The sequence below is a fragment of the Monodelphis domestica genome, chromosome 2, assembly GCF_027887165.1.
Source record: "Monodelphis domestica isolate mMonDom1 chromosome 2, mMonDom1.pri, whole genome shotgun sequence".
Lineage (NCBI taxonomy): Eukaryota > Metazoa > Chordata > Mammalia > Didelphimorphia > Didelphidae > Monodelphis > Monodelphis domestica.
This window is the reverse complement of record NC_077228.1, coordinates 259377302-259401651: the sequence shown is the minus strand read 5'-3', so window position 1 is coordinate 259401651 and position 24350 is coordinate 259377302. Positions and strand designations below refer to the sequence as shown.

Genomic DNA, 24350 nt, shown 5'->3' with positions numbered 1-24350 from the left:
ATATGTGTGCTTATAATTTCTGAATAAGGCTATAATAAGGCAGCGTGATATAATGCAAAAGGGCATGGATTTGGAATCAGATGACTTGGGTTCAAAATCCCATCACTAACTTGCTGTACAACCTTAGAAAAATCACTTCCCTCTCTGAGGTTTGGTTTCCTCTATAAAGCTCTATAAACTCTAGCATCCTATGACCTAGCATTTTATGAGCATATTATTATGAATATGATCTATTTTATCTAGGTTGCTTTTACAGGGCTTCAGATTGTTGTCTGAGAAATGTTTGCTTCTTTTGCTTCTTCCTCTTGACTCTCATATTTATTCTAGCCTTGGGATATTTTACTCTGTTTCCTATTCTTTCCCTCCCTTCCTCCCAGTGTACCACTTCTCTCCCAATCAGACACAGAAAAGAAGTTTGGGGAGTTCACTTTAATTCCTGTTTGACTTCAAACACATGAATTCTATAATCTTGCAAGGAGGCTCTGGTGAGCTGGAAAGATTCTGAGGAAACCTAATATCATTGGATTACTTAAAGCACAATCACTTCTAAGGGTGATTCTGGAAGATTTCAGGAATTCTGTATCATTTCCTGGGTTTCTGGCCTGCTTCAAGGAGATTTCTGGATGGAAACGGCATATTTTTCTGTAGAGCTCCTTCCTACACGTCCTTTTTGAGTTTCATCTCACAAACCCAGCGATAAGGCCGCTGGCAAACATCATCATTCCAGCCCCCATCAGCATGCAAGTGGGCACAGTCTTCACCACCTCCTAGGCCATGTCCATACCAGTTGTCTGGCTGGGTTGGCATCCAATTCCTAAAGAAGATGGAAACAGCCTTAAGTCCCACAGGATTTTAAGCCCCATTGAACCTTGAGAGGTCCTCAGCCAAGGGTACCCCAGTTTGGTAGACAAAAGTAGATTTCCCTCATTTTATTAGAAGATAGGAAGAAAAGAGAAGCGAGTTAAGGGGCAGCTAAGTGGCTCAGTGGATTGAGAGCCAAGCCCAAAGAGAGGAGGTCATGGGTTCAAATCTGGCCTTTCTAGCTGTGTGACCCTGGGCAAGTCACTTAATCCCCATTGCCTAGCCCTTACCACTCTTCTGCCTTGGAACCGATATATAGTATTGAGTCTAAGATGGAAGGTAAGGGTTGAAGAAGAAGAAGAAAAAGAAGAAGAAGAAGAAGGAAGTTGTTGAGAAAAAAGAAGCAAAGGAAATTGTTCCCTTGCGAAAATAGAGATCAGGTTAGGCATTCAAGTTTGATAGAGTGATTGATAGGAGAGGGATGGAGCTGAATATATAGGTGGACTTACACACACAGAACTAGATGGGGCATCAGAGATTATCTTGTACCAACCCTTTCATTTCAGTGTCAGAGAAGGAATGAGGAGATACTCACTTGATGGCAGAGTCATAACTCGTCCCATCCACCCATTTCCAGAGGCCCTCTGCATCCGTGAGGCCTATCCAGGCAAACGCAGGTGAGGTGTGATGAGCAACAAAATTCTGAGTTGGAGGTAGTGGAGGTGAGGTTAGGTTACAGCAATGAACATTTATTCAGTCCCATCCCTTCCTTGATGCCTACATGTATTCTTCACCTAAATGCCATTGGATTTACATTTGTGTGTTATATCTGCAATGTAATCCCCCTGGAATATAAACTCCTTGAGAAGCAAGGGGTTTCCCTATTTCCAGCACCCTGTACCATGTCTGGCACATAGTAGGTATTCAACAAATGTTTGGAGAATGGAATAAATGAATTGAATCTGGGGGTGTGAGTCATCCTAGCCCTAGGCCTCACCTGCTCATTCCAAGAGTTTATGACAACCAAGTGTGAATTCTCCAGCTGACAGTATTTCTCAGCTTCATTCCAGGATTTCCCGGTGCGAGAAAACCAGTAGCAGCTCTCCTCAAACTCTAACCAGCCAAGAGGGCAACAGATCCTGCTGCTGGAACCTGGGCAAAAGAGAAGAGCCAGGGGCAGGAGCCCCAGCCAATGCAGGGAACAAGGGGAAAATGGGAACTCTCTGGAGTGGGGAGGGTTCAAAGGACAATAAAATCCTCTTTCTCCTTACCATTGCTCTGGAGTATTGCCATCTGACAATTCAGAGTCCGAAGATCTGCTGAAATGCGTTGTACGTGGAGGAAGAAATTTGAGCTATCTAGGATGTACAAGAGATAAAGAGTGACTATGTGGTCCCACTTTCAATCTCTGGAACAACTAGGAATGAATGATTCCTACCCTCAATAAGGATCCCAATATTTGAGCTGAAAGGCTCTCCTCTTTCTCTTTTTTTGCAGTCCTCCCCAGCCCATCACCTTTCTCTAACCTTCATCCCTGTCCTTTTGATGCTTCTGTAGCTTGGCCTCCAGAGATTTCACCTTTTCATTCATACGACTTCCTGTTGGGAATATGAATTTCAGGGTCTGAGGACATGGAACTCATATCTGGTACAAGGGCTTGTAACCCATTCTTACCCTGAGTATTTGATGCTTGGATCTCTGATTTCATCTTCTCTGAGAAGTTGGTGAAAGTCTCTTTCAATGTCTGTAGATCTCCCCGAAGCTGAGTATCTGTTAAGGAGGTGATGCTTAGGAATAAGGAGGCAAAGCAGATGTCAGGTGCCTCCCTTCCTCTTTACTACAGACCTTTTCCAGACATCCTTCTACCTCCTTCCCTTTTGTACTGTCCCATCTGTCCTGTACCCAACCCCTACTTTGGGATTAAATTTTTTTTTCTTCAGCTACTTACCCTTTAATTCCTCCCCAATAACTTCCCCCTCCCATCGCCAAATAAAAGCTTTTCATAATAAGGATAGTCAAACAATACAAATGTACAGATTGACAGTGACTGAAAATCCAAGTCCTTCTTTGGTTGCCATTCTTTCATTCTCTTGGGATATCCCATGCTTCTCTCTTTTTTGTTTGTTTCTTTAACATTTACCTTCCATCTTAGAATCAATACTCAGTATCGATTCCAAGACAGAAGAGCAGTATGGGCTAGGCAATGGGGTTTAAGTGACTTTGCCAGGGTCACATAGCTAGGAAGTGTCTGAGGCCAGATTTGAAACCAGGACTTCCTGTCTCTAGGTCTTGCTCTCAATCCACTGAGCCACCTAAATCCTTCTACTCACTCCCAGCTCCCAGATACTTCTTTCATCACTCACTTTTAGATCCCAACACAGAGACGATCACTACCAATATGAAGCTGATTCCCAGGGAGACCAGGAGAAGACGGTTAGGAGGGCAGAGACGCTGGAAGATGGACTGGGGTGAAGGGGACCCTATAATGGGAGAGGACAGATTAGAAAGGAAGTCAGTTCAAGGATCACTGGAAGAGTGGGGAGATGGGAAGTCCTGTGGGACAGAAAAACAGTAATATGGAAGAATCTGGACTGGGAACCAAAGTAAGGGAAAACAAAATAGGATTCAGGAGAACAAACTGGAGGCAGTTCGATAATCTTGTAGGTAAACTCAGAATCATCACTTTCTAACTTCTTCCTTTAAATTTACGATGTTATGAACCTACTGAATTAGATTGAACTGAACAAGGGATTGTATGATGTCATGGCCTAAAATTCTAGAGGGGAAGTCGGTTCAGGAGGAATAGGAATATGTCTCCTAAAATACCCTTCTTTTCACTCTCCCACCCCACTAATTTTCTAATGACATCAGCTCTCCTCTCTGAGGTACATTCACTACCTAGCTTATGGCCTTTGAAAGAGGAAGCAGGTCCACCCCCTTTCTCTTGTCCTGTTTTAAAGAAAAACAACACACACTTTTTTAAAAAGTCTTTTATAGGTTTTTAATAGTGAGCACTACAGGGGTAAAAATAACTAGGAAAAATATGATAAAGTTTATAATGCAAATGTCTTGGAATTAGACCTTGTTCTTAATTTCTTTTCTCTTACCTGGCTCACCCCATTTCTTTCATGCTTTATTTCAAGCCTATCCAGGATGGAGGCTAGATCATTTCTACATTTCTTACAGAGGCATATTTGGTGTTAGGTATCTCAGACTCTTCCAGAAAGTGGACCCCCAACTCTTAGCTCTGGGTCTGTGTCAGGAAATTCCTTTTGTATGCTTGCTTGTTGGTCCTATATGAATCTTTCTCCTAGCCTTCTGATATATGTTTAACTTAAAGTTGGTTATATATATATATATATATATATATATGTATATATATATAACCTCTCGTCATGGACTTTCATAAGTCCTTTCCTGCCTCCCCATTTCAGAAAAATTTCTGTTCTCCAAAGATTTCCTTCTCTGGTCTTCATCCTTTGCAGCTTTCCAAACTCTAGCTGTTACTGACAACACCCTCCTGGATATAGTTAGCGATTAGTGGACCAGGTTCTAGAAGTTTCTTCATTCTCTCTGTCTCTTTGTCTGTCTCTCCCCTTTTTCTCTCTCCATCTCCCTCTGTCTCTGTGTCTCTCTTTCTATCTCTCTCTCTCTCTCTGTCCTCCTTCTCTGCCTTTCAACCTTGACCCATCTTCTCTGAGCTAGTTGGTTGCCTGAAGCAAATCCTTTAGCCAGATGGCAGTGACTGGCTCTGCCCTTGATGGTGAAACTGCATCTTCCCAATAACGTGTTAAACTATTTACTGAAGTAGAAATAAAAGGGGACCCTTGGAGGAAGTATTTACTCCAACTCTAAGTTTGTGATAGCAAAGGAAAGTCAAGTCAAACATTGTCTGATAAGAAGCTAAGATTTGAGGAGAGCGAATTTCAAAGTGTTCAGAGAAATGACAGGTAGGAATTGAATATAGATATGATTCCATGTTAAAATTCAGCAGAAGTAAGCTACAGAGGAAGAGGAAGCTCTCAAGAATAAAATTCTGAAGACACACACAAAACTATTCTAATGAGGAGGAAAAGGGCTTGTCTAAAGAGAACAATGGGAATGCACAGGAGAATCATCAACAAAAAGAACATAGAGAAAATAAAAAGGGCTACTGAGTCCTGTATTAGTAATCAGGAGCTTCAAAGCTCAGAATGAACAACTGAAATTTAAAAAAAAATGCTCAGAATGAGCCTTGGTTGGCAAAAGGGAAAAAAAAAACACTCTAGAAAACAGAAAGGGGTCATACTTTTAAAAAAGAAGAAAAATTCTTAACTTCTATCATAGAATCAATAATACGTAGTGATTCCAAGGCAGAAGGATGTAAGGGATTGGCAATGGGAATTAAATGCTTTGCCCAGGGTTATATAGCTAGGAAGTGTCTATGGTCATATTTGAATCCAGAACCTCTTGTCCTCACTTTTCAATCCACTGAAGCATCTAGCTTCCCCTTGGGGTAATGCTTTTTAAAACTACATTGGAGGGGAAAAAAAACTACATTGGGTAAAAAAGGACTAGAAACCAGAATAAGAAATAGAAAAGGAACAAAGGAGGAACAGAATCATAGCTTGTGGTGGTTAAAATGATAATAATAGTTAATGGTAAGAAGACCTTTACAGTTAGTGTCTGAAGAGGGATTTGAATCAGACTCCAAATCCAGTTTTATACCATCCTACCTTTTTAAGAATCCCCAAAGGGGGCAACTGGGTGGCTCAGTGGATGGAAAGCCGGGCCTAGAGAAGGGAGGATCTGGGTTCAAATGTGACCTCAGACACTTCCTTGCTGTGTGATCCTGGGCAAGTCACTTAACCCCCATTGCCTAGCCCTTACCACTCTTCTGCCTTGGAATCAATACACAGTATTGATTCTATGATGGAAGGTAAAGGTTTAAACAAAAAATCCCCAAAGCATGACTGCTCCAGGTAGATAGAGTAAAGGGACCAAGAACAGTGGAAGTGCATATTTATTACTTTATTATTGTTTTCCCTGCCTAGAAGAATTGTCTTTGACTTGGAAAGGACAGAATAAAAATGGTTCCCTATTAAACCACCACAAATAAAAAAAATAGTATGCAAGTACTTAGTTGCCCTTGGCTGAATTCAAGTTGCCTGTCACAGATGAACTATGTCCCAGGTTTCTATAAGAACCAGTAGTTCTGATTACTGAGCCACTTGTCAGTAGAAGAGCCACTGCCATGTAAGAGTATGAGAGGTGTTGTCCAGATTTTCAAAAGTGAGAGAGAAAAGTATAAAAACTTTTGGTCAGTGAGCTTACACAAATTCCTAGCAAAAGATTAGGATATATTGGTGAAAGTTTGATTTTAGTGAAAAGGAAGCAACAATCACAAAGAATCTGTGTAACTTCTTCAAGAACAAGTCATGATAGACTTATCACATTGATAATAACTTATCATGATTGATAATCATGGGAACATGATATATAATTAACCAAGATTTCAATGGAGTATTTGACAAAGTATCTCATTCTATTCAAGGTGAGACCTATGGGCTAGACCACAGTACCATTTAGTGTATTCATAATTAGTTGACTGGCTTTGTCCAAAGAGAAGTTAGTAATAGTTCACCAACAACTTAGAAGGTCAGGAAAGAACAGTAAACATGGGAGTGCCCCAGGAATTTGTGCTTGCCCAGTGCTGTTTGCTATTATTTATTAATGAGTTGAATAAATAGATGGCATGCTTTTGCATAATGAAAAGTTCTGCCACTTACTATCTATATAACCTATCTGGGACTCAGTTCATCCTCTGCAAAATAGGGGATTGGACTAATGACCTCTAATGGATCTTCATGTACTAATGTTAATGAAGTGTAATTTACATATTAGATGAGAGAATTAGAATCCAAAAAAGAATTCAACAGATTAGAATTTTGAGTCAAATTTGATTAAATAAAAGGTAATAAAAATATACTTTACAGGGGTGATCAGAGAAGGTCTGTGTGGGGCCAGTTCTTAAAAGATGCTCCTACAAGGCTATCCTCATGCATGCTTTATGAGATGAGCCTCCATAGATGACATCCATATAAAGTAGTTTTATACTTGGATTCAGAAAATCAGCTAATAAGGAAGACATGGGTAGACAACAATTCATCCTGAAAACATTTGGAGAACTTTAGTATACTGATAGATCCATAGATCTAGGTTGCCTGGAGAGAGGTTGGTGCCTCTGTACTCTATGAGCCTCATCAGATCACATCTAGAGTGCTACATTTTAAGAATATTGATGTTGGAGAACATCCAGAGAAAGGTAACCAGGATGGTAAAGAGATTCAAGTTCATGCCTTATATGGACTAGCTGAAAGAGATAGATAGCCTGGAGAAGAATTTTTTTTGGGGAGGGAGAACAATAAAGCTGTGTTCAAACAGTTAAAGGGCTATCATCCAGAAAATTAATAGCATTTATATTATCCCTTTACATTTTGCTAAGTACTTTACATATTATCTCATTTGATCCTTACAATAACCCTGGGAGATAGGTACTATTATTAGTAAGACTTGTCCAGGATCACAAAGTTAAGTGTCTGAAGCCAGGTTTAAACTCAGGTTTTTTGGATACCAGGTCCTATACTCTATCAACTGTGATAACTAGTTGTACTCCCTTCTTAATATTTGTTCTTCTTGGCCCTAGGAGGGCAGGGTTAGGAGATAGGTAGAAGCTATAGAGAGAAAATCTTAGACTTGATGTAAGGAAAAATTTCCTAACAAGAGCTATTAGAAAAATGGGATAGGCTGCCTCTGGAAATAGGCAGCTACCCCTAACTAGAGAGTTTTAGGCAGGATCATTTGGATAGAACTATAGACTTTTGTTTGGGTGTGGGGTGAAAGGGGTTTTGCCCTGGGTGAAGTGTAGAGGGCACTGGTAGTATATTCAGTGTTATTCTAAAACACAGAGACACCCGAGTTTAGCACTAAATTGGCAAGAATATTTCATCAAAATAGGAAGTTACCAGATTATGGTGGTCAAAATCCTGGTGGGTTCTTTCCTGGCCCTGTCTCACCCTGTATCCTGTCACCCACCACAGAGGCCTCCCCAGCAGTTGTTTTGCAGTGCCATAAATATCTCCATTGTTTCCCTTTCCCAACTGAATTAAGGCTCTTCCATGCCACTTGCCACAAGAACAAAAATTGCTCTGGGTTGGAACATGTGGCCTCTGGTGTCCCTTCCCAGACTTAGATTCTATAGTTCTGATCTCTGGACTCCTCTGGAGACTGACATGATTCAGAGATATTGGGATTAGATTTCATGATTCCTTTTCCTTGTCATGCTGCTACCAGCAACTTCTCAGGCTTTCAATCAGGCCAGAGCTAAAATGGAAGATTTGCCCTGAGCCAATGAACATTGGACACCTGGCCCTGGTCCTGGTCCAAATATTTGTTCCAAACACTTCTCTGCTCTTGGATTGCTGCATCATGGCTGATTTCCCTCCCAAGAGAGTAGTGTACTAGAATCTGGGCTCACAATTAGACATATAGTTGGGTTTTTTTATCACAAAAAATATAAGGGAAGGAGCTGGTATTATAAACCTTCACACTTTGGGAGACTGACAGGAAGTGGCAAAGTGATGGCAGCTTTAGGACTAGAAAAGACATCCCAGTAGTCTAACACTCTCATTTTATGAAGAAGGAAACTGAGGCATTCAGAGATAGTTATTTATCAATTCGTACTGGTTCTAAATGGTAGGGATAGGATTTGAACAGTCTCTCATTTGCAAGCACTATATAATGTCAGGGTGGGAAAAGACCTCAGAGATCATGGCCAAATCTGTCATTTCACAGCTAAAGCTACAGGAGGTTAAATTATTTGCTTAAGATAAAAGCTCAGATTTGAATCTAATTCTCTGAATCCAAATCCAGTTTTCTTTCCACACTGTAGGGCTTCTATGTACCTCAGTATCTTGTCTCCCCAGCAGCCCTGGAGTTACTGAGAATGAGAACTTTCTATCATCATAAGACCTTAGATTATTAGAGCCTGAAGGGACTTATAGTACAAACATCTAATTAAAAAGTTGAAGAAACTGAGGCTCAAAGAGAGTAAATGAACTGGCCTACATAGAGACAGGGCTGTGTCAACAGCACAGTTTCCCTGGCCCATGACTCTTGTCCCAGTATGAAGTTCTTCACACAAGGGAGATGAAGGATTCAGTGAGAGGCATGAAGATGGGACAGAACATCTGGTTCCTTCCTAAGTGGTGACTCAGTCACATCCTCTTAAGCCTTATCTTCTTGTGTGTATAGGACTTTGCTTCCAGTTTGGATAGCGGGCATGGGGTTTGGGCTGGACATAGATTTCTCCTAAGCAAAAAACTTGACACAAGATAAATTAAGAGTAGTCTAGAAAACTGAATCAAAAGAAGTGAGAGAAACAAGGACAGACACAGAATGAGGCAAAGACATATAAAGACAAAAATACAAAGAAATGAACAGAAAAGTAAGCAAGGGATATTTTGGGAGACCCTGTTTTTAGGTGCCCTTGTTCCCCTCCCTTCGCCTCCCCCAACCTCAGTCCCAGCCCCAAGCCTGTTGTCACCTTTACTGAACTGATGGCCATTGTCTTCACTCTCCAGGTGCTGAAGGTCTTGATAATCCTTTGCCATGTTTGTCCCCCAATCCGGATTCCGCTGGGGTGAGGGACAGAGGGAGGACTCAGCCTTCCCTGATCTCCAAATACCCATGCCTGATTCTGCCCAGCCCACCTCTCCCTGTACCCCAAGACACTTTACCCATACCTCCCCTGTATTGTAACCTACCAGGATTTGGGATCTTGGGCACCTGGGTCTCCTGGGGGCAAGCCCAGGCCCCAGTAGTGGGGAAAGAATTAGGGGGTGAATAGAAGCAGAGATCTATGTGAAGAGAGTAGAGGTAGGGGGAGGGTATCCCTAAGGGGCCAGAGTCCTAAAGAATATCCAGTGTTCCACTGTCCCTCTCTCAGCATCCCTGGCCTCATGGACTTTGGATGATAAACAGAAACAAGAATCGAACTGGAACAGAGGTAAAAGGGGCGGGACACAACTCAGTCTATCCCCTAACACATGCCTGTTGCGAGAGTACTTCCTTTCCCTTCTCCTTAGTAGTAGGAACAAAGTTTTGTACCTTATGTCTGGGGATTACAATTCTTTCCATACCATTAATTTGATTGGGGGTAGGGGGTAGGGATGAGGAAGTGATTGGCTCAAAATGAAAGTATTCCATGGAATTTGGGGGAAAAGGTTATTTCCCCTTTTCACTGCCTGATGCTGAATTTCCCAGAGCTAGTTTCTCTACATATCCCTAGTTAGAGTTCATAGGAACTAGCTGCCTCTGGGTTGTCTTCTAGAAAACTCAAGACACCACCTGCCTCTTCACATCCCAGAAGGCTTAATATCAAACCTAGATTGCCAGAAACCTCAGTCCATGAAAGAGGTCATTAGAAAGGACCCATCTCTTTCAGATTTAAGAGTAAGATTTTCAGATCTTTCAGATTTAAGAGTAAGCCCTCTTCATAGCTTGGTTGAAGTGCCAGATGAAATAGGGTCTGGGGTACATCCAAGAACAAACTAAAAAGGTCTAACAATTGCATTTTATATTTCTTCTTCTCACTATGACACAAAATGGGAGAATTGGAGGTAGAGATTAAAAGAGAAAGTCTAAAGTTGAATGGAAGACTCCAGTGGAGGTAGCCTTCCCAAAAGAGTTTTGCATGTATGCCTCCATTATTGGATTTACGTTAGAGTTCTCAAAATCAAATGTTCACTTGTAAGACTCAGATATCAGGACCCATGGGATAAAAAGGAAACCACAATATGGGATGGGGACTTCCATCTTTTGTAGGATGGTGTCTGCCTTTAGTATCCCAAGCAGGGAGAAAGGGCTTAGCTCCTGCAGGAGTTGAGGACAGGAAGGACAGAGACAGAAATGAGGTGATGGATCTTTTCACTGGCCTTACTTAGCATAATGTTTGGCTATGGACACTTCCTTAGCACTGGCTCCTTCACACCAAACCTTAGTAGCTCTAGTCAAATGATCTGCTCCCATTTTAACTACATCAAGGTGCACTGCCAGGGACATCTTGCATGGACCACATCGCCTATTTCAGAGACTGCTTGGGACTTAGTGGTTTAGAGAAAGAGCCAGATAGATTGGCTTCTGTCCTCCAGAAGCTCACACTCTTCTGGTTGGATACTCCAACCTATTAGGTTCGATATTTTCATATCAGAAATTCAAAAGTTCTCTGCCCACTTCTTTTAACACCAACCCACTTTCTCATTTCCATCCCTCATCAGATTTATATCCTATTTCTATCAGTTTCCCATCCTCCCTCCAATAGTAAAAGTTTTCATTAAATCTGAGAATTTTCAGACCCACCCTAGATGCCTCCCTTTTCCCCCCTCTAATCCCAAATAATCAGGCCACAAGCATTTTCAAGTATCTGTCTCTTCCTTTCGCTCTCTCAAAAAAAAATAAATTGCAGAAGGCAGCAGCATATCTAATCTTCCCCAGCTCCCCAAGGCCCACCCCCCCTTTTCCCTCTCCCCACCCCCTCCCATAATCCCCATACCCCAGCCCCTGTCCCTCCCCCTTCCCCAAAAAATCCCAGAAAAAAGCCACATTTAGACCTTCCACTCATGCAAACCAGCAAGAAAAAGGGGGAAATTCATGGGGAAGGTAGTGGGGGGAGGGTCTATGTAACTGCCCCCAACATCCTTCCCAAAAAAATAAACCACCTTTGAGAAGAAAAAAATAGAGAACAGAAAAAAAAAAGAAATTTGAGAGAAATCAAGGGAATGGGGGAAATTGGGATGTAGTTGAGCTCCAGCCTCTCCCTCAGCTGAGAAGGCAGAGCCCAGTGGCCCCTCATGCCCCAAGCCTGGGTTGCTCCAGCAAGTGCTAGTCCCCTTGCATTCTGGAATGTGAAGGGGGGAGGAAAAGCAGGAAGGGATGGCTGAGGTGTTCCAGGTCCTGGGGTGTGTGGGGTGGGCGAGTGGGATTTTTAGGAGAGAGGTTTCTGGATCAGGAATCCAAGTGTCCAGCTCCCCTAGCTTCTCTGTGCTCCTAGGACCCAGGCACCCAGCTCAGGGGGGCGGGGCACATGCAGAGAAGTCCCCCCCATCTGGGTTGGGTCATAAAGGAAATAAATAAGAGGAGAAGGGCTTGGACAGGTGAGTCCAGGTTGAGGGGGGCCTTGGAGGGCGGGTGAGTCCAGGCTGCAGTGGTAGACAGGGAATCAGAGTCTCTCTCGGGCTGGGACCCAAATGTATGGCCCTGATAGCTCCTCAATGATACGTTTTACTTTGTGGTAGATCTCCTCAAAGGTTTCACCCTCCACAATGGCTGTAAGGGTGAGAAGAAAGGAAAGGAGTGAAAACTGTTATCTGTTTTTCAGTGCCTCCAGCTCTCCCAGAAATCCCCAATCTCCTCTTTCCCACTCCCCCACACACCTGAGAAACACTCTGTGAATTCCTGCTCCAGCTTGGTGGCTCTGTCAAAGGCTTTGCGGGCCTGATCCTCTGTTATCCGTTTGTTAATTTCTCTAGGGAAGAGAAGATGGGGAGAGGAGTGAGACATTAGGGTTCCCAGCCTTCTCTTATGCACATTCCCTCCTGATATCCATCACTTAAGTCAGTGGATAAGAAGCTGAGGTGCTTTTGGAATGTATTGGGGGGAAAGAGGGACAGTCATTAACAAAAGCCACAATCTCAGCAGCCCAGGGCCCTGATGAGGAAGGAACATCCTCTAAGTACTTGAGTCTAGGCTCTCCTAACCTGAAGTTGTTGCCAGAAGTTATCATCTCAATTTCCCTTCCAAATTTTAAAACAATTACTCTGAACCTGTGATTTCATTAATATGGGGAACTCCCAGGGTAGAAATTCCTTTGACTGGAGCAGATCAATAATATAACTGTAACTTGCCCAGGGCAGGAGGAGGTCCAGTGACTTGCTCTGGGTTATACCGTTAGTATGTATACCCAAGTCTTCATGACTCCAATGTCTACCCTCTATCCATTATGCCACACTTCCCTGACTCCCTTTACAGGTCAACAACATAGGAAAGAAGCTGAAGCATACAGAGAGTGTCAAAAGGGTTACAAAAAGGACCAGAACTCCTGGCAGCATTGGGGGCCCTTAGGGCTATCCTTCAGGCTGTTAGAACTGAGGTCCAGAAGGGCTAAAAAGGGGCAGTTTCATGAAACTGAGTGAGATTGTGCCCTCCCCACAAGTGATACACTGGTACTCAGAAAAAGCTCCCTATAAACTTGACAGTTATTTGAATTATCTTGTGACTACCTTTGTGTCTGTGTGTTATGGAGTTGTGGTAGAGTGTGGTAGGGTGTGATAGAGGGCAGAACAAGGAATAGAGCATTTGGGGTAAGGCATGTGGACAGGCCCTGGGTTACTCCCTCCCCCCCTTCCATCTTGTCCCCCAGAGGTTTGGGCAGTACTCACAGGATGTTCTCCAGGGATCGAGGTCTGATGAAGATGGCAATAGGGTGCAGGTGGGCCGCCTGCAGCCGCCGCACGGCATTGGCCGAGACGTCAAGGATACAGTGCTTTCCCTGGGGGGGCAGGAGGGGAGGTGGGGAGGACAGGCGGGTGCATAGGTGTAGACAGAGAGAGGGCAGGAGAAGACAGACAGAAGCACCCCAGTACGGGGGAGAGAGAGAGAGAGAGAGAGAGAGAGAGAGAGAGAGAGAGAGAGAGAGAGAGAGAGAGAGAGAGAGAGAGAGAGAGAGAGAGAGAGAGAATGGAAGGAAAGACAAATGGATGAAGAAGTTTAGAGGAATAAAGACAAATGAGGAGAAGGAGATTAGGATTGGGAGAGAAGGGAGGGAAAAAAACAGAAAGATAGTATACAGAGAAATAGAGGAAAGACAGTGATAGATGGAATTATAGAGAAGAAAGGAAAAGAAGACAAACAAATGAAGCAAGGAAGAAAAGGAAACGGACAGAGGAAATGGAGCAAGAATAGAAAAAGGAGAAAGACAGAATAACAAAGCAAGGAAAAGAGGAGGGAAGGACAGATGGGAAGGGCCAGGGAGCAGGTGGAAGGGAGGAAGATGAGGGAACAGAAATGGGAGGAAGGAAATAGAACAGATGGATGGATAGGACAAGTATATAGGCAAAGTGAAGGGGAAGGAGACAAAGGAGATGGAGAATAGACAGAGGACAGACAGATGGAGAAACAAGGAGAGACAGACGGCAAAGGAGGAAGCCAGATGGGGAGAGGAGGAGCAGAGAAGGGAGGGAGGAAGAATAGGAACAGGAGGGCAGATGGGGGAGGGAAGAACCATCCACAGGTATCCACACAATGCCAAAAGGAGAGAGAGAAGGCAAAAATAACAGAGAGATAGTAAAAGAATGGATATGGTTATACAAACACAGAAAAAAGAGGCAGGAACCCAAAAAGAATAGAGAGGAAACGATAAAGGAAAAAACAGAGAAGAGAGAGATTGAGAAGGAGAAAGGCCAACCAGTCAGAGAGAATGAGGGAAGATATGGAGAGGGTTAGGTTGCAAAGCCAGGAAAGGAAGGGAATAAAGCAGAGACCAACCAGATGGAAAAGGGAAATTGGGCACAATGGAAGAAGGAGGGGTAAGGGGGAAACATAGGAAGAGGACCAGGCAAAAACATACCAAAAAAGTTGGGAGACAGCAGGAGATGAAGGAGGGAACACAGCAAGGAGACAGTGTAGAGGGAGTGGAGGGTAGGACCAGACAGAGGAGCAGGATACGGAGTCAAGACCCAGCAGGAGAAAGAGACAGAAAGAGAAAAGTTAGAGCAAGAGAGCTAGAGGAAGGCAATGGGCTGGGGGAAGGGGGGAGGAGAGGAAAGGATGGGGGGGACACATCCGGAGCCCCGGTCCCAGGGCGGTACCTGTTCAGCCACCTCTCGTACAGACTGGACGCTGGTCCCATAGAGGTGACTGTTATATTGGCCGGCCTCAATGAACTTGTGAGCCTGGATGTCCTTCTCCATTTTCTCTCTCGATGACACAAAGTGGTAATCCCGACCATCCACCTCATACTCCCGCTTTGGCCGCGTCGTATCTGCCAGGAAGGCCCCCACCCCAACCTGAAATCTAGTCACCATCCCTCCCATTACATGGCCTGCTTTTGTGACATTTAAGGATCCAAATCCTCATGGCCTGACCACACAGCCAGCTCTTCTGAAGGAGACATAGGGAGGGGGGGTAGAGGCTTGGGAGAGAATTATAATTTCCACTGGCTTGTGAATGCTTTTACATTTTAAGGGTTTGGGAGAATGCAGTATCCAGGTATCCCTCACCTTTCTGGTCCCAAACTACTAAGTGATTATGGACTATAATTCCCAACAACTTTGGGGGCAACTTGTTCCTTGGGCAAAAGATTATATGGCATCAGGCTCATTTGGAAAGGAAATCTTTGGAGGCTACACCATACTGTCTCCCCACTTCCAATACCCCCAACCCAGTCACTCACGGGGAACACAGGATCCAAATTTGTCAGGGAACTCGGAGAGGAGGTCGTCATTAGCCCTGTCCTTGGTTGGGCCAAGAATGATAATGGGGCGAGCATAGTGCACTAAGGAAGGAGACAGTGGAGTCAGAGTTAAAAGAGATCTTAATGTAGGGGGAAGGGGACAGAGTCAGGACAAGGGTGAAAAGAAGACGCTGAAGAGGTCAGAGGAAGAGCATCAAAGGAGAGTACTATATATGAAACAGAATAGGGGCAGGGATGGAGTTTCACCTTCCATCTGCGTCACTGTCTCATAGCTCAGGACTGTGTCTTCTCGACCTAAAAAAGGGAGATAAGTCTCTGACATACATAACCTTCTTCCCTATTCTTCACTATCCCCACTCTTGTCCCCATTAGAACCCCTGATTCATTCAAGCCCATTCTTTGAGACATACCCACCTTGAGATCCTGAACTAGAACCCCAATCCTAAGGAAAAAAATGGAAGAAAGGTCACTGAGTTTCACCAGCTCCTTCACTCCCCAAAGGTTTTATTCCCTTAAATTTTCCACTTCTCACACAATCAGCATCCCCTGTCCTCTCTCCAAGCTCACCTTAGCCTTTAACCTTGACCATTCCCGGCGCTCAACCCTATGGAACATAATGGGAGTTAAGGGAATGTGTAAATACTTTCATCTCTCCCTTCAAATAACTCTCCAGACCTCTGACCTCCCGAAGTAAGGAACTATTCCCTATTCTCTAGTCTCCCAATTTCCAAAAGTCCTGGGGAGACACCAGATGGATTGAAAATGGGCCCTTCTAGCCCCTACTCATGCCCAAAGTAACTGCAACACTCAGAAATCTCTGGGACCTATGCTCTTCTGAATGAGAGACTGCCTGCCTTTAAGATTCATAGATGTCAGGATCTTCTTCAAGATCTTGGAAGAATTCAAATTTTCAAGAGTTCAAAGGTAATACTCTTTCACTAATGAGCCACATATATTATAGTCTTTTCTGTTAAAGGGCTATCTGCCCTAAAAAGCTAAACTGCATTCTCGGATTTCCCAAGGGCAAATGAATTCCTTCACTCACCTCCGTTTACTAGGGATGAAGCCAATGTCATCAGTCTCACCATCTGGCTGGACACGTCTCGCCTGCCACCATTCTTCATCACCAGCATCGATCACGTGCAATACATCTCCAAAATGGAAACTAAGGGCCTGGCTCAGGAAGCCACAATCCTTGGTCTTGTCATAGTCAAACAGGGCCCTGTTTGGTTTGGAGAAGATTGGAAGAGGGGTCATGGTCCCATCACATACCTACTAACTGATCCCTGAAAAATAAGCAGAAGGTCTAACAAGATATGGATAAATCAGCAGATATGGGGATGGGGCCAACAACAATAACAACAGGTTAACATTTATATTCATGTTTTATGGTTTACAGAGTTCTTCATGTATATTATCTCATTTTATTTTCACAGCAACCCTATGAAGTAAGTGCCATTATTATCACCATTTTACAGATGAGGAAACCAAGCCTGAAAAGTGGATTTTACCAATGAGTAAATAGCTAAGGCAGGATCTGAACTAAGCATTTCCTGAACATGGTCTGGCAATCTATCCACTATATCACCTAGGTTCCACTCAACCTGCAAATGTTTGGATAAAAGGGCAAATGCTTATAAAGATGGCTGGGAATGGTTATTGAAAGCAATAACAATATGATTGTTGGGCTAGAAAGTGTTAGGGTAGGAGAATAAGGGTAATGTGAGAAAGTGGTTAGATGAGGATCCAGGAGGGCTCCTGAGGAAGTGACAGAGATGCAGAGAGCCAGAAGAGTGGTCATGAGAATGAGAAGATTTAAATTTCAGAGCAAAGGAATTACAGAAGGAGAACAGGATGGATGAATAACTAGAAAGAGAAAATAGAGGCTACTGGGACAGGAAGGTATACAGAAAGGCAATATGGAGGAATAGAAAGAGGCTTTGATGAAGAAGAAAGGATTATAGCACATGATGCTGGGCAAGTCACATCATCTTTCAGGGACATAGCTTCTTCATCTATAAAATAAGGATAATAATTTCTCTACCAACTAACTCACAGGAATGTTGTGAAAACTCAATGAAATGATACATCTTAAAGTGCTTTGAAAACCACAAAGCATTATACAAATGTGAATAAGACAAAGGCAGCCTCATATGGTGGAGGGAGAAGTCATATCATCTCAGCTATTCCAGCTTCCTTGACTAAAGGTGAACCTAAAACAGCCAGTCATTCTGTGCCACTGGTCAGAAGGTTTCCCTTCTTGGAATGTCACCCTTTAAAGCCCAGCCTTAAAAAAAAAATCAATGTCAACTTTAAAGAACTTATTGCTTTAGCATGGAGATAGGGACATAGGAAATTGGGAAGATAAGAGGGAAAATAGCTAGGGCATGAGAAAAAATGATATGAAGTTACAGAGGATGATAGGGGTGAAGAGAAGGGAATGTAGATGAAGGAAAGGGAACTGAACTCTAACCTGATATAAAAGCCTCGTTTGGGGTTACTCCGAAGAGAGGCTGTCCCAGAACCCAAGCTGCTGTTCATTAGCTGTTCCCGCAAGTCATGGATTTTGGCCTCAAATCGACTGTACTCTGAGAAAAAAGGAGAAGCCTCTCTATCATGGGCTGATGCCCATACTATCACCCATATCATCACCTCACCATTCACCCCTACTCTTGTTTTATGTTCCCTTATTGTCAACCATGACCTGAGCTGCTTCCTTAACTCTGGTCATAAATTCTTCCATTATCCATAAGTTTATGTGCTCATCTGACTTTTTTATGGTGTCCCCTCCTCTTTATTTTTTTTCTAAGACAGTTCTAAGACAGAAGTGTGGCAAGGGCTGGGCAATTGGGGTTAAGTGACTTGCCCCAGGATCACACAGCTGTGAAGTATCTAAGGCCAGATTTCAACCTGGATCCTCTTGACTTCAGGCCTGGCTCTCCATCCACTATGGTACCTAGCTACAAAACTGCCCTTCCCCAATCCACCCTCACCCAACTTCATTTCTAAATCATGTTTCCTGGTATATGGCATGAGATGTTGATCTCTGCCTAGTTTCGGCCATACTGTTTTTCAGTTGTCCAAATACTGAGTTCTTCCAAAAGCTTGGATCTTTGGGTTTGTCAAACATTAGGTTACTATAGTCATTTACTACTTCATATTGAGTATCTATCTAATCTGTTCTACTGATTCACACTTTATTTCTTAGCCAGTACCAAACTGTTTTGATGGTTGTCACTTTATAATATAGCTTGAGATCTGATACAGCTAGGCCCACTTTCCTTCATATATTTTTTAAATTCCCTTGATATTCTTGACCTTTTGTTCTTCCAGATTAATTTCATTATTCTTTTCTAATTCTGTGAAATAATTATTTGGTGGTTTGCTTGGCATAGCAGTGAAGAGGTAAATTAATTTAGGAAGAATTGTCGTTTTTATTATATTGGCTCAGCCTACCCAGGAACAATTAATGTTTTTCCACCTGTTTAGATAAGACTTTGTGTGAAGAGTTTTGTAGTTGAGCACTTCCTTAACTTTTATCTCACTCCTGCACAATTACCTTCTGGTTTGTACTGAGCAATAATAGTGACGGTCTGGCCAGCATTCTTTAGTGCAATAGCAGCCTGTTCATGGGTAGCATTTCGAAGATCCACACCATTGACCTGAGGAAACAGAGTGGTAGGGTGAAGATCACTGAGTTTTAACTAGGTCATACTGCTGGCCTAAGGTATGGGGCTGAATTTGTAGGCTGTATTACCATGGAACCCTAGTGTCAAATTGAGATGGAAGGTAGAGCTTTATGTATTTGCTACAGAGATTGCAAGATAATGAGGTTTCAGGATTCATGGCACCTCATTATTGGAAAGCATTCCCTCCTTAATAACCAGGGCTGGAGACCAGGAGATTCATGGGATAGGGGAGCTAAAGTCCTCACCGAGAGAATCTGGTCCCCCTTGCGCAGTTCTCCACTAAGGTCTGCTGGACCCCCAGCAAGAATGAAGGAGATAAAGATGCCTTCACCATCTTCACCCCCTACAATGTTGAATCCTAAGCCTGTGGAGCCCCGATGGATCACAATCCGGCGTGGCTCCCTGTGAGGATAGAGAATACAGGGATCAATACCACATAATCTAGTTATCTCCCAGATCTGTGGTGGTAAACCTATGGCACTCGTGCCAGAGGGAGCACTTAGAGTCTTCTCTGTGGCCATGTGTACCATTGCTCCAGCACAGAGTTTGCCAAAGTTTGTTATTAGAAAGCCAGAGGGATGTGGGGCAGGGCTGCTCTCCTCCCCCTCTCCATGGGTGCCTAAGGATAGTTCTCACATCACCCGCTCCTCTAAAAAGTTCGCCATCACTGTCCTAGGACTTCCCATTCTTCAGTAACCATCCCAATTCCTTTCCCCTCTAGAGACTCAGCATGCTGGTTCCAAGACCCCTCCTTTTTTCTCCCCACCTCCCAACTTTAGGTTCACTCAGGGCTCCATGTATGTGGTCTTTCCCCACCTAGGAATGTCCTCCTCTCCCAGAAGCTCCTTGGCCACCGGAGAGTAGCGACGAGGGGAGGTGGGTGTCATGGCTGGTGGATAATCGGTGCCCAGGTAGCTACTATGGCTGATCTCATTGTCCAAGTGCTGGGAATAGGCTGGGGAGAGACATAGAAGCAGGGGCTGGCAGGTGGTTCAGGGAAAGGAAACCTCCCTAAAACCTATCTTACCACCCTGGGGAGCCTCCTGGTATTTAAACTGTAGATTTTGAGGGGGAGTTTTACAAGCTGTGTTATCAAGGACTTGGAGGGGGAAGCTTCTCATAAAAGGAGATGCCAAAAGAATTGAAAAGGGTGCATTTACAAGCGGTCATATTGGGCTGCTTCCCGGGAATGATGTCAGGCTCTGGGAGATTCTCATAGGTAAAAAGCAGGTGTATTATGGGTTCATATAGGGAGGGGGTGCAAAGAGTTGGGGGGGTTCATGAGGGTGATGTTGGAGTACAGAGGAGACTCTCACAAGGGATGATGTCAGGGGTTGGGGGGGGCTCTCACAAGTGGTAATGTCAGGAGGGGCATAGCTATCACTCAGATAGGTGTTACTGGGCTTGGCCACTTTCAAGTAGACAACATCATATGTGTTCTTCAGGGCAGCCACTGCATCCTCATGCATCACATCCTCCAGTCCTACACTGTTCACCTAGAAAGGGGAGAACAAAGGGAGAAGCCAGATCAGAGGATACAAGGCACTGAGCTGGGGAGACAGGAAGGTTTATCTGATCAAAGTCATGGTTTTGGGTACTTTAGGAAGGGAGGACTCACAGCAAGGATCTTGTCCCCAATCTGTAGCCGTCCATCTTTGTGGGCAGCCCCACCCTCAATGATTTTTGTCACATAGATGCTATTGTCTCCAGGGATGTGCTGGTTCCCCACGCCACCTGCTATGCTGAAGCCGAGACCTAGAGAGGGAGGGAGAGCCAGGAGCTGAGGATGAGAAAGCATGGACAGTGGAGAGAGCCAGAACTTGGATGAGAAATTGGATGCCTGGCTCCTTAAAAAGAGGCAGGTTACCTTTAGGTCCCTTGATGAGCTTGATTTCCATGAGCTTCTCAGCAGGAGGCTTTCGACGCATGACATATAGACGAACTATTGAGCCTGCTTCCTTCAGAGCTTCTACAGCGGCTGAGTGTGTTACCTCCCTTACATCCACCTCATTGACAAACAGGATGCTGTCATTGACCCTGAGGGGACAGTAAAGCAGGTACTTTAAACCTATGATTTTCCCCATCCCACCAATTCCCCTATTCTCCTTAGGGACTCAAGCATTGGGATTTGTGATTCGCCCTCCCATTCCTCCCAACTACATTGTTCCTCTCAGGGCCTTAGCTCCCCATCCCCCAGTCCCCTCTCCCTCAGGGACCCAGGTATCCAGGCCCCCACACCTGAGTCGGCCATCCTGTGCTGCAGCCCCCCCAGGAATGATCTTGGTGATGAAAATGGATGGGTCATCGCCAATGTGTGGGTTGTCGGTGCCACCTGCGATGCTGAAGCCCAGGCCTGAGTTACCCTGGGTGAAGGGGAGTGGGGGAGAAAGAATCAGCAGCTCCTACCTCCGCCTTGTTTCCACTGGTAGAGTCCTCTCCATAAAATCAATAGGAATAAAGACAGGGGGCAAAAGGTAGGGGGGAGCTGGGGAGTTGGAGAATAGAGAAGGAACAAGAGCTAGGAGGTGAGGGGCTATTAGCAGGTAAGGGAAGTGGAAGTTAGAGAATTAGAGGGCTGAAATAGTGAAATCAGAAAAAGAAGCAAAGATAGGGCCTGAAAAGCATGAAGAAGATGGGAACTAGAGAGAATAGGGGGCACTTACTCACCCTTTCCAATGTGATCTCCTCATACTCCATCTCCCCTTCTGTTCCGTTTACCTGCAGCTCCAACACAGGCCAGAAACACAAAACCAGTGAGACAGACATTTCTACCCTAATAACCTGCTCCCCTCCTCTTTCTTTCCCTCTCGATTTGTACCTATTCGTTTCATTTTCTCCATTCTCTAATTCTCTCTACCCACCTACCTACTACTCTATAGTCCTAACCCTCCCAAGGCCCCAGTCCCCAAAATCTGACCAACTCACATATCCAGGGGCTTCAAGAGTATCTGTATTGACAATCACGGGGGGAGAGTTGGCCTATGATAGAGAAACAAGAAAATACCATAATAAGCCTTGACTCCAAAAAGAGCTTGTGCTGGGGTAGAAGGAGGGTCCCCCAGCCCAGCTCCTCTTCCAGTTTCCACAGTTCAGACCTGCTCACAGACCCAGGCATTTTTCCCTCCATGGGCTTCTAGCTCTCATTTCCCCACTTCCCTCAGGGAATCTAAAAGAATTATCCAACTAGAAGCAGGTTCTAGAAGGCTTTGAATGGAGTAAAACTCTAAAAAGGGATAGGGAGGTTTGAAGGTCTCATGGGAGCCTTGGTTCTCTTATTCCAACACATAGAGCAGTGTGTGTGAGTGTGTGTGTGTGTGTGTGAGAGAGAGAGAGAGAGAGAGAGAGAGAGAGAGAGAGAGAGAGAGAGAGAGAGAGAGAAAGATTTGTGTGTGGCTGTAGGCTAGTGAAGGAAGACTGTATCTATGTGAAGTAGTTTTTCAAGGAGAGAGGGAGAGAAAGAGCAAGACAAGGGGATTTGGGGTGAGGTTAACAAGTCTGGGGTGGCAGGAGAGAATTTCTCACTACATATAATATGACTCACACATGCTACACACATATAAACATAACCAGGGCATCAGTGACAAGGTATTTGCTACAGTGTCCCCTTCCCTACTATCTCCCAGGAATTTTCCAAGGATTTCCAGGTGTCTTGCCTTGAATTCTCAATTCCTCCAAATCTCTCTCCCCTAGACACACCCATTCCCCCTCTAGGACCCAGAGATTACCCCCTTACCCCTATTGCTTAGCAATAGCAACCAGTACCAAGTCACCAATTGTTGAAACTGCAATAAACATGAGAACAGGACAAACTAGTCTCAAAGGAAGTCCTTTTCAATGCCCCTTCCCTCCCACCGATCTGTCTCTCATTACCAGGGTCTGAAATAATACATCTTGAATCTTCTTCAGTTCCTCCTTTCTTCTTGCCCTCCTCCCCAACTCTCCACCTCTACCTCTCCTGTTCCTTTGGAATTGGGAAGATGATGAAGGACATCAGACATTTTCATTGCTCAGACATTTTCTCCTCACTCCATAAAGGAAATGAGTTAATCCATAAGGAAAGTGGAGCCAAATTTATTCCTGATGAAACTCTTTACCAAGGTAAAGCCTAGGGTTGTCATGGGAATGGGGGCCCTGAACCCACAAGTGAGAGGAAGAAAGTAAAAAGGACTTTGAGTGCTCCTTCTGTTGTTCTCAGGCTGTTCTTTGCCTAAATCCTAATGCATATAACCTGGATCTCCCTGAGCTGACATATCTCATCTACTGTCAAGTCTTTATAACCTCCATCTGATCCCCATCTACAGAGTTCCCTTACCATCACTATTTCCTATGGTCCACCATTCATTCCCATACTTCATCTCCATCTACTATCCCTAACCTCCTATCACTCATTCATATCCCCATCCTCCACTCTCCTCATCCCCCATCTCTCATTCATTTCCCAACTCAACTCTAACCCCCACCTCATATATACTCTCTACTCCTAATGTGTTATCTCATCCCTTCCATCTATCCTCTATTTCTTATCCAATTTTCCTTTCGTATCATCTGTGTCAAATATCTCTCTAACCCTCCAAACACACCCATCTTCCCACCTTTCTCTAAACTCCCTCTCCTGCTTGCCTCTAGTCCTCTAAGCCTTTGGCTCCCTTACTCCATTAATAAATCCCTATTTTTCCCTCTGCCCCATCCTTTGCTCTCTTAACCTTCAAATCTCCTACATACTTTTGTCCTAATATACTTGCTCCTTAGTTATTTAATATTCTATCTCCATTATTCCCAAAAAATTTTCTTCCCTATCTCCTACCCATATCTCCCCTCCCAACATCTATTTCCCTCAAACCCTCTAACCTCTCACAAACTCCTTCCAATGTACTTCCTTCTCAGTTACCTTATTGGTCCCCATTCAGCACCCCATCCTTTTTTCATTACCATCTATCCTAATCTCTAGCCAGATGCACCAAATACCTCCTTCTATAATAATTACGTGAAAGAAAAGGAGTAACATTTAGCCTTGCATCTCCTAGCTAAATCCTTTTCATCTCCCTCTATCAGCCCTCATTCCTAATCCTAGCTACTTTATACAGAAGGAAATTTTGCAATGACCTCACCCTCATTCTTCTCATAGCACCCCAATTCTCTTTGCTCTGAGTCTTTCCCTTTCCTACTACTCTTTCCCTTTTTTCCTTAAAAAAATTTTTTAAGCCCTTATTTTTGTCTTAGTAACAACTCAGACAGAAGAGCAAGGGCTAGACAAATGAGGTTAAGTGACATGCCCAGGGTGACATAGCTAGGAAGTATCAAAGGTCATATTTGAACCCAGGTCCTTCTAACTCCACACACTGCACTCAATC

The 24350-nt window shown here is 44.0% G+C and overlaps 2 protein-coding genes across 13 annotated transcripts in view; both read right to left on the bottom strand.

The window, feature by feature from the left end:
• Positions 1-414: 414 nt before the first annotated feature.
• ASGR1 (asialoglycoprotein receptor 1) lies at positions 415-10223 on the bottom strand. 2 transcript variants are annotated; one of them, XM_001370430.5, is made up of 9 exons: positions 9606-10184; positions 9386-9476; positions 3165-3281; positions 2476-2571; positions 2328-2399; positions 2073-2159; positions 1799-1953; positions 1397-1503; positions 415-814 (listed from the first exon to the last, which is right to left on the bottom strand). In XM_001370430.5, exons 2-9 carry the CDS (start codon positions 9450-9452, stop codon positions 658-660), a joined length of 858 nt encoding a protein of 285 aa, XP_001370467.1. In that variant the 5' UTR covers positions 9453-9476; positions 9606-10184; the 3' UTR covers positions 415-657. The 2 variants fall into 2 exon arrangements, with proteins under 2 accessions (XP_001370467.1, XP_007483280.1); XM_007483218.3 differs by lacking the exon at positions 3165-3281 and having other exon boundaries at positions 9606-10223.
• Positions 10224-11252: 1029 nt separating this feature from the next.
• The window catches only part of DLG4 (discs large MAGUK scaffold protein 4), a 26100-nt gene continuing 13002 nt past the window's right edge, over positions 11253-24350 (bottom strand). For 6 of the 11 annotated variants that reach the window (XM_056817658.1, XM_056817657.1, XM_056817653.1 and 3 more), the window contains 19 exons: positions 21925-21978; positions 21667-21717; positions 21238-21362; positions 20867-21036; positions 20618-20754; positions 20351-20495; positions 19816-19954; positions 19245-19401; positions 18870-18972; positions 17784-17898; positions 16356-16532; positions 15878-15914; positions 15725-15752; positions 15557-15604; positions 15290-15391; positions 14706-14878; positions 13278-13387; positions 12273-12364; positions 11253-12165 (listed from right to left, as the gene is read on the bottom strand). In XM_056817658.1, coding sequence (XP_056673636.1) covers positions 12059-12165; positions 12273-12364; positions 13278-13387; positions 14706-14878; positions 15290-15391; positions 15557-15604; positions 15725-15752; positions 15878-15914; positions 16356-16532; positions 17784-17898; positions 18870-18972; positions 19245-19401; positions 19816-19954; positions 20351-20495; positions 20618-20754; positions 20867-21036; positions 21238-21362; positions 21667-21696 — 1995 coding nt within the window. In that variant the 5' untranslated portion in view covers positions 21697-21717; positions 21925-21978 and the 3' untranslated portion in view covers positions 11253-12058. Of the gene's footprint in view, positions 12166-12272; positions 12365-13277; positions 13388-14705; positions 14879-15289; positions 15392-15556; positions 15605-15724; positions 15753-15877; positions 15915-16355; positions 16533-17783; positions 17899-18869; positions 18973-19244; positions 19402-19815; positions 19955-20350; positions 20496-20617; positions 20755-20866; positions 21037-21237; positions 21363-21666; positions 21727-21924; positions 21979-24350 lie in introns of all 11 variants that reach the window. The other 5 variants (XM_056817652.1, XM_056817656.1, XM_056817650.1 and 2 more) reach the window with 2 other exon arrangements.

Excerpts from the sequence above, each read along its gene's own strand:
- ASGR1 (XM_001370430.5), bottom strand. The coding sequence starts at position 9,452 with ATGGCAAAGGATTATCAAGACCTTCAGCACCTGGAGAGTGAAGACAAT. Across the intron at positions 2,160-2,327 it reads TCAAAAGGACAGGGATGAAG|ATAGCTCAAATTTCTTCCTC; the intron begins GTTAGAGAAAGG and ends TGTACATCCTAG. Across the intron at positions 815-1,396 it reads AGTTATGACTCTGCCATCAA|GAATTGGATGCCAACCCAGC; the intron begins GTGAGTATCTCC and ends CATCTTCTTTAG.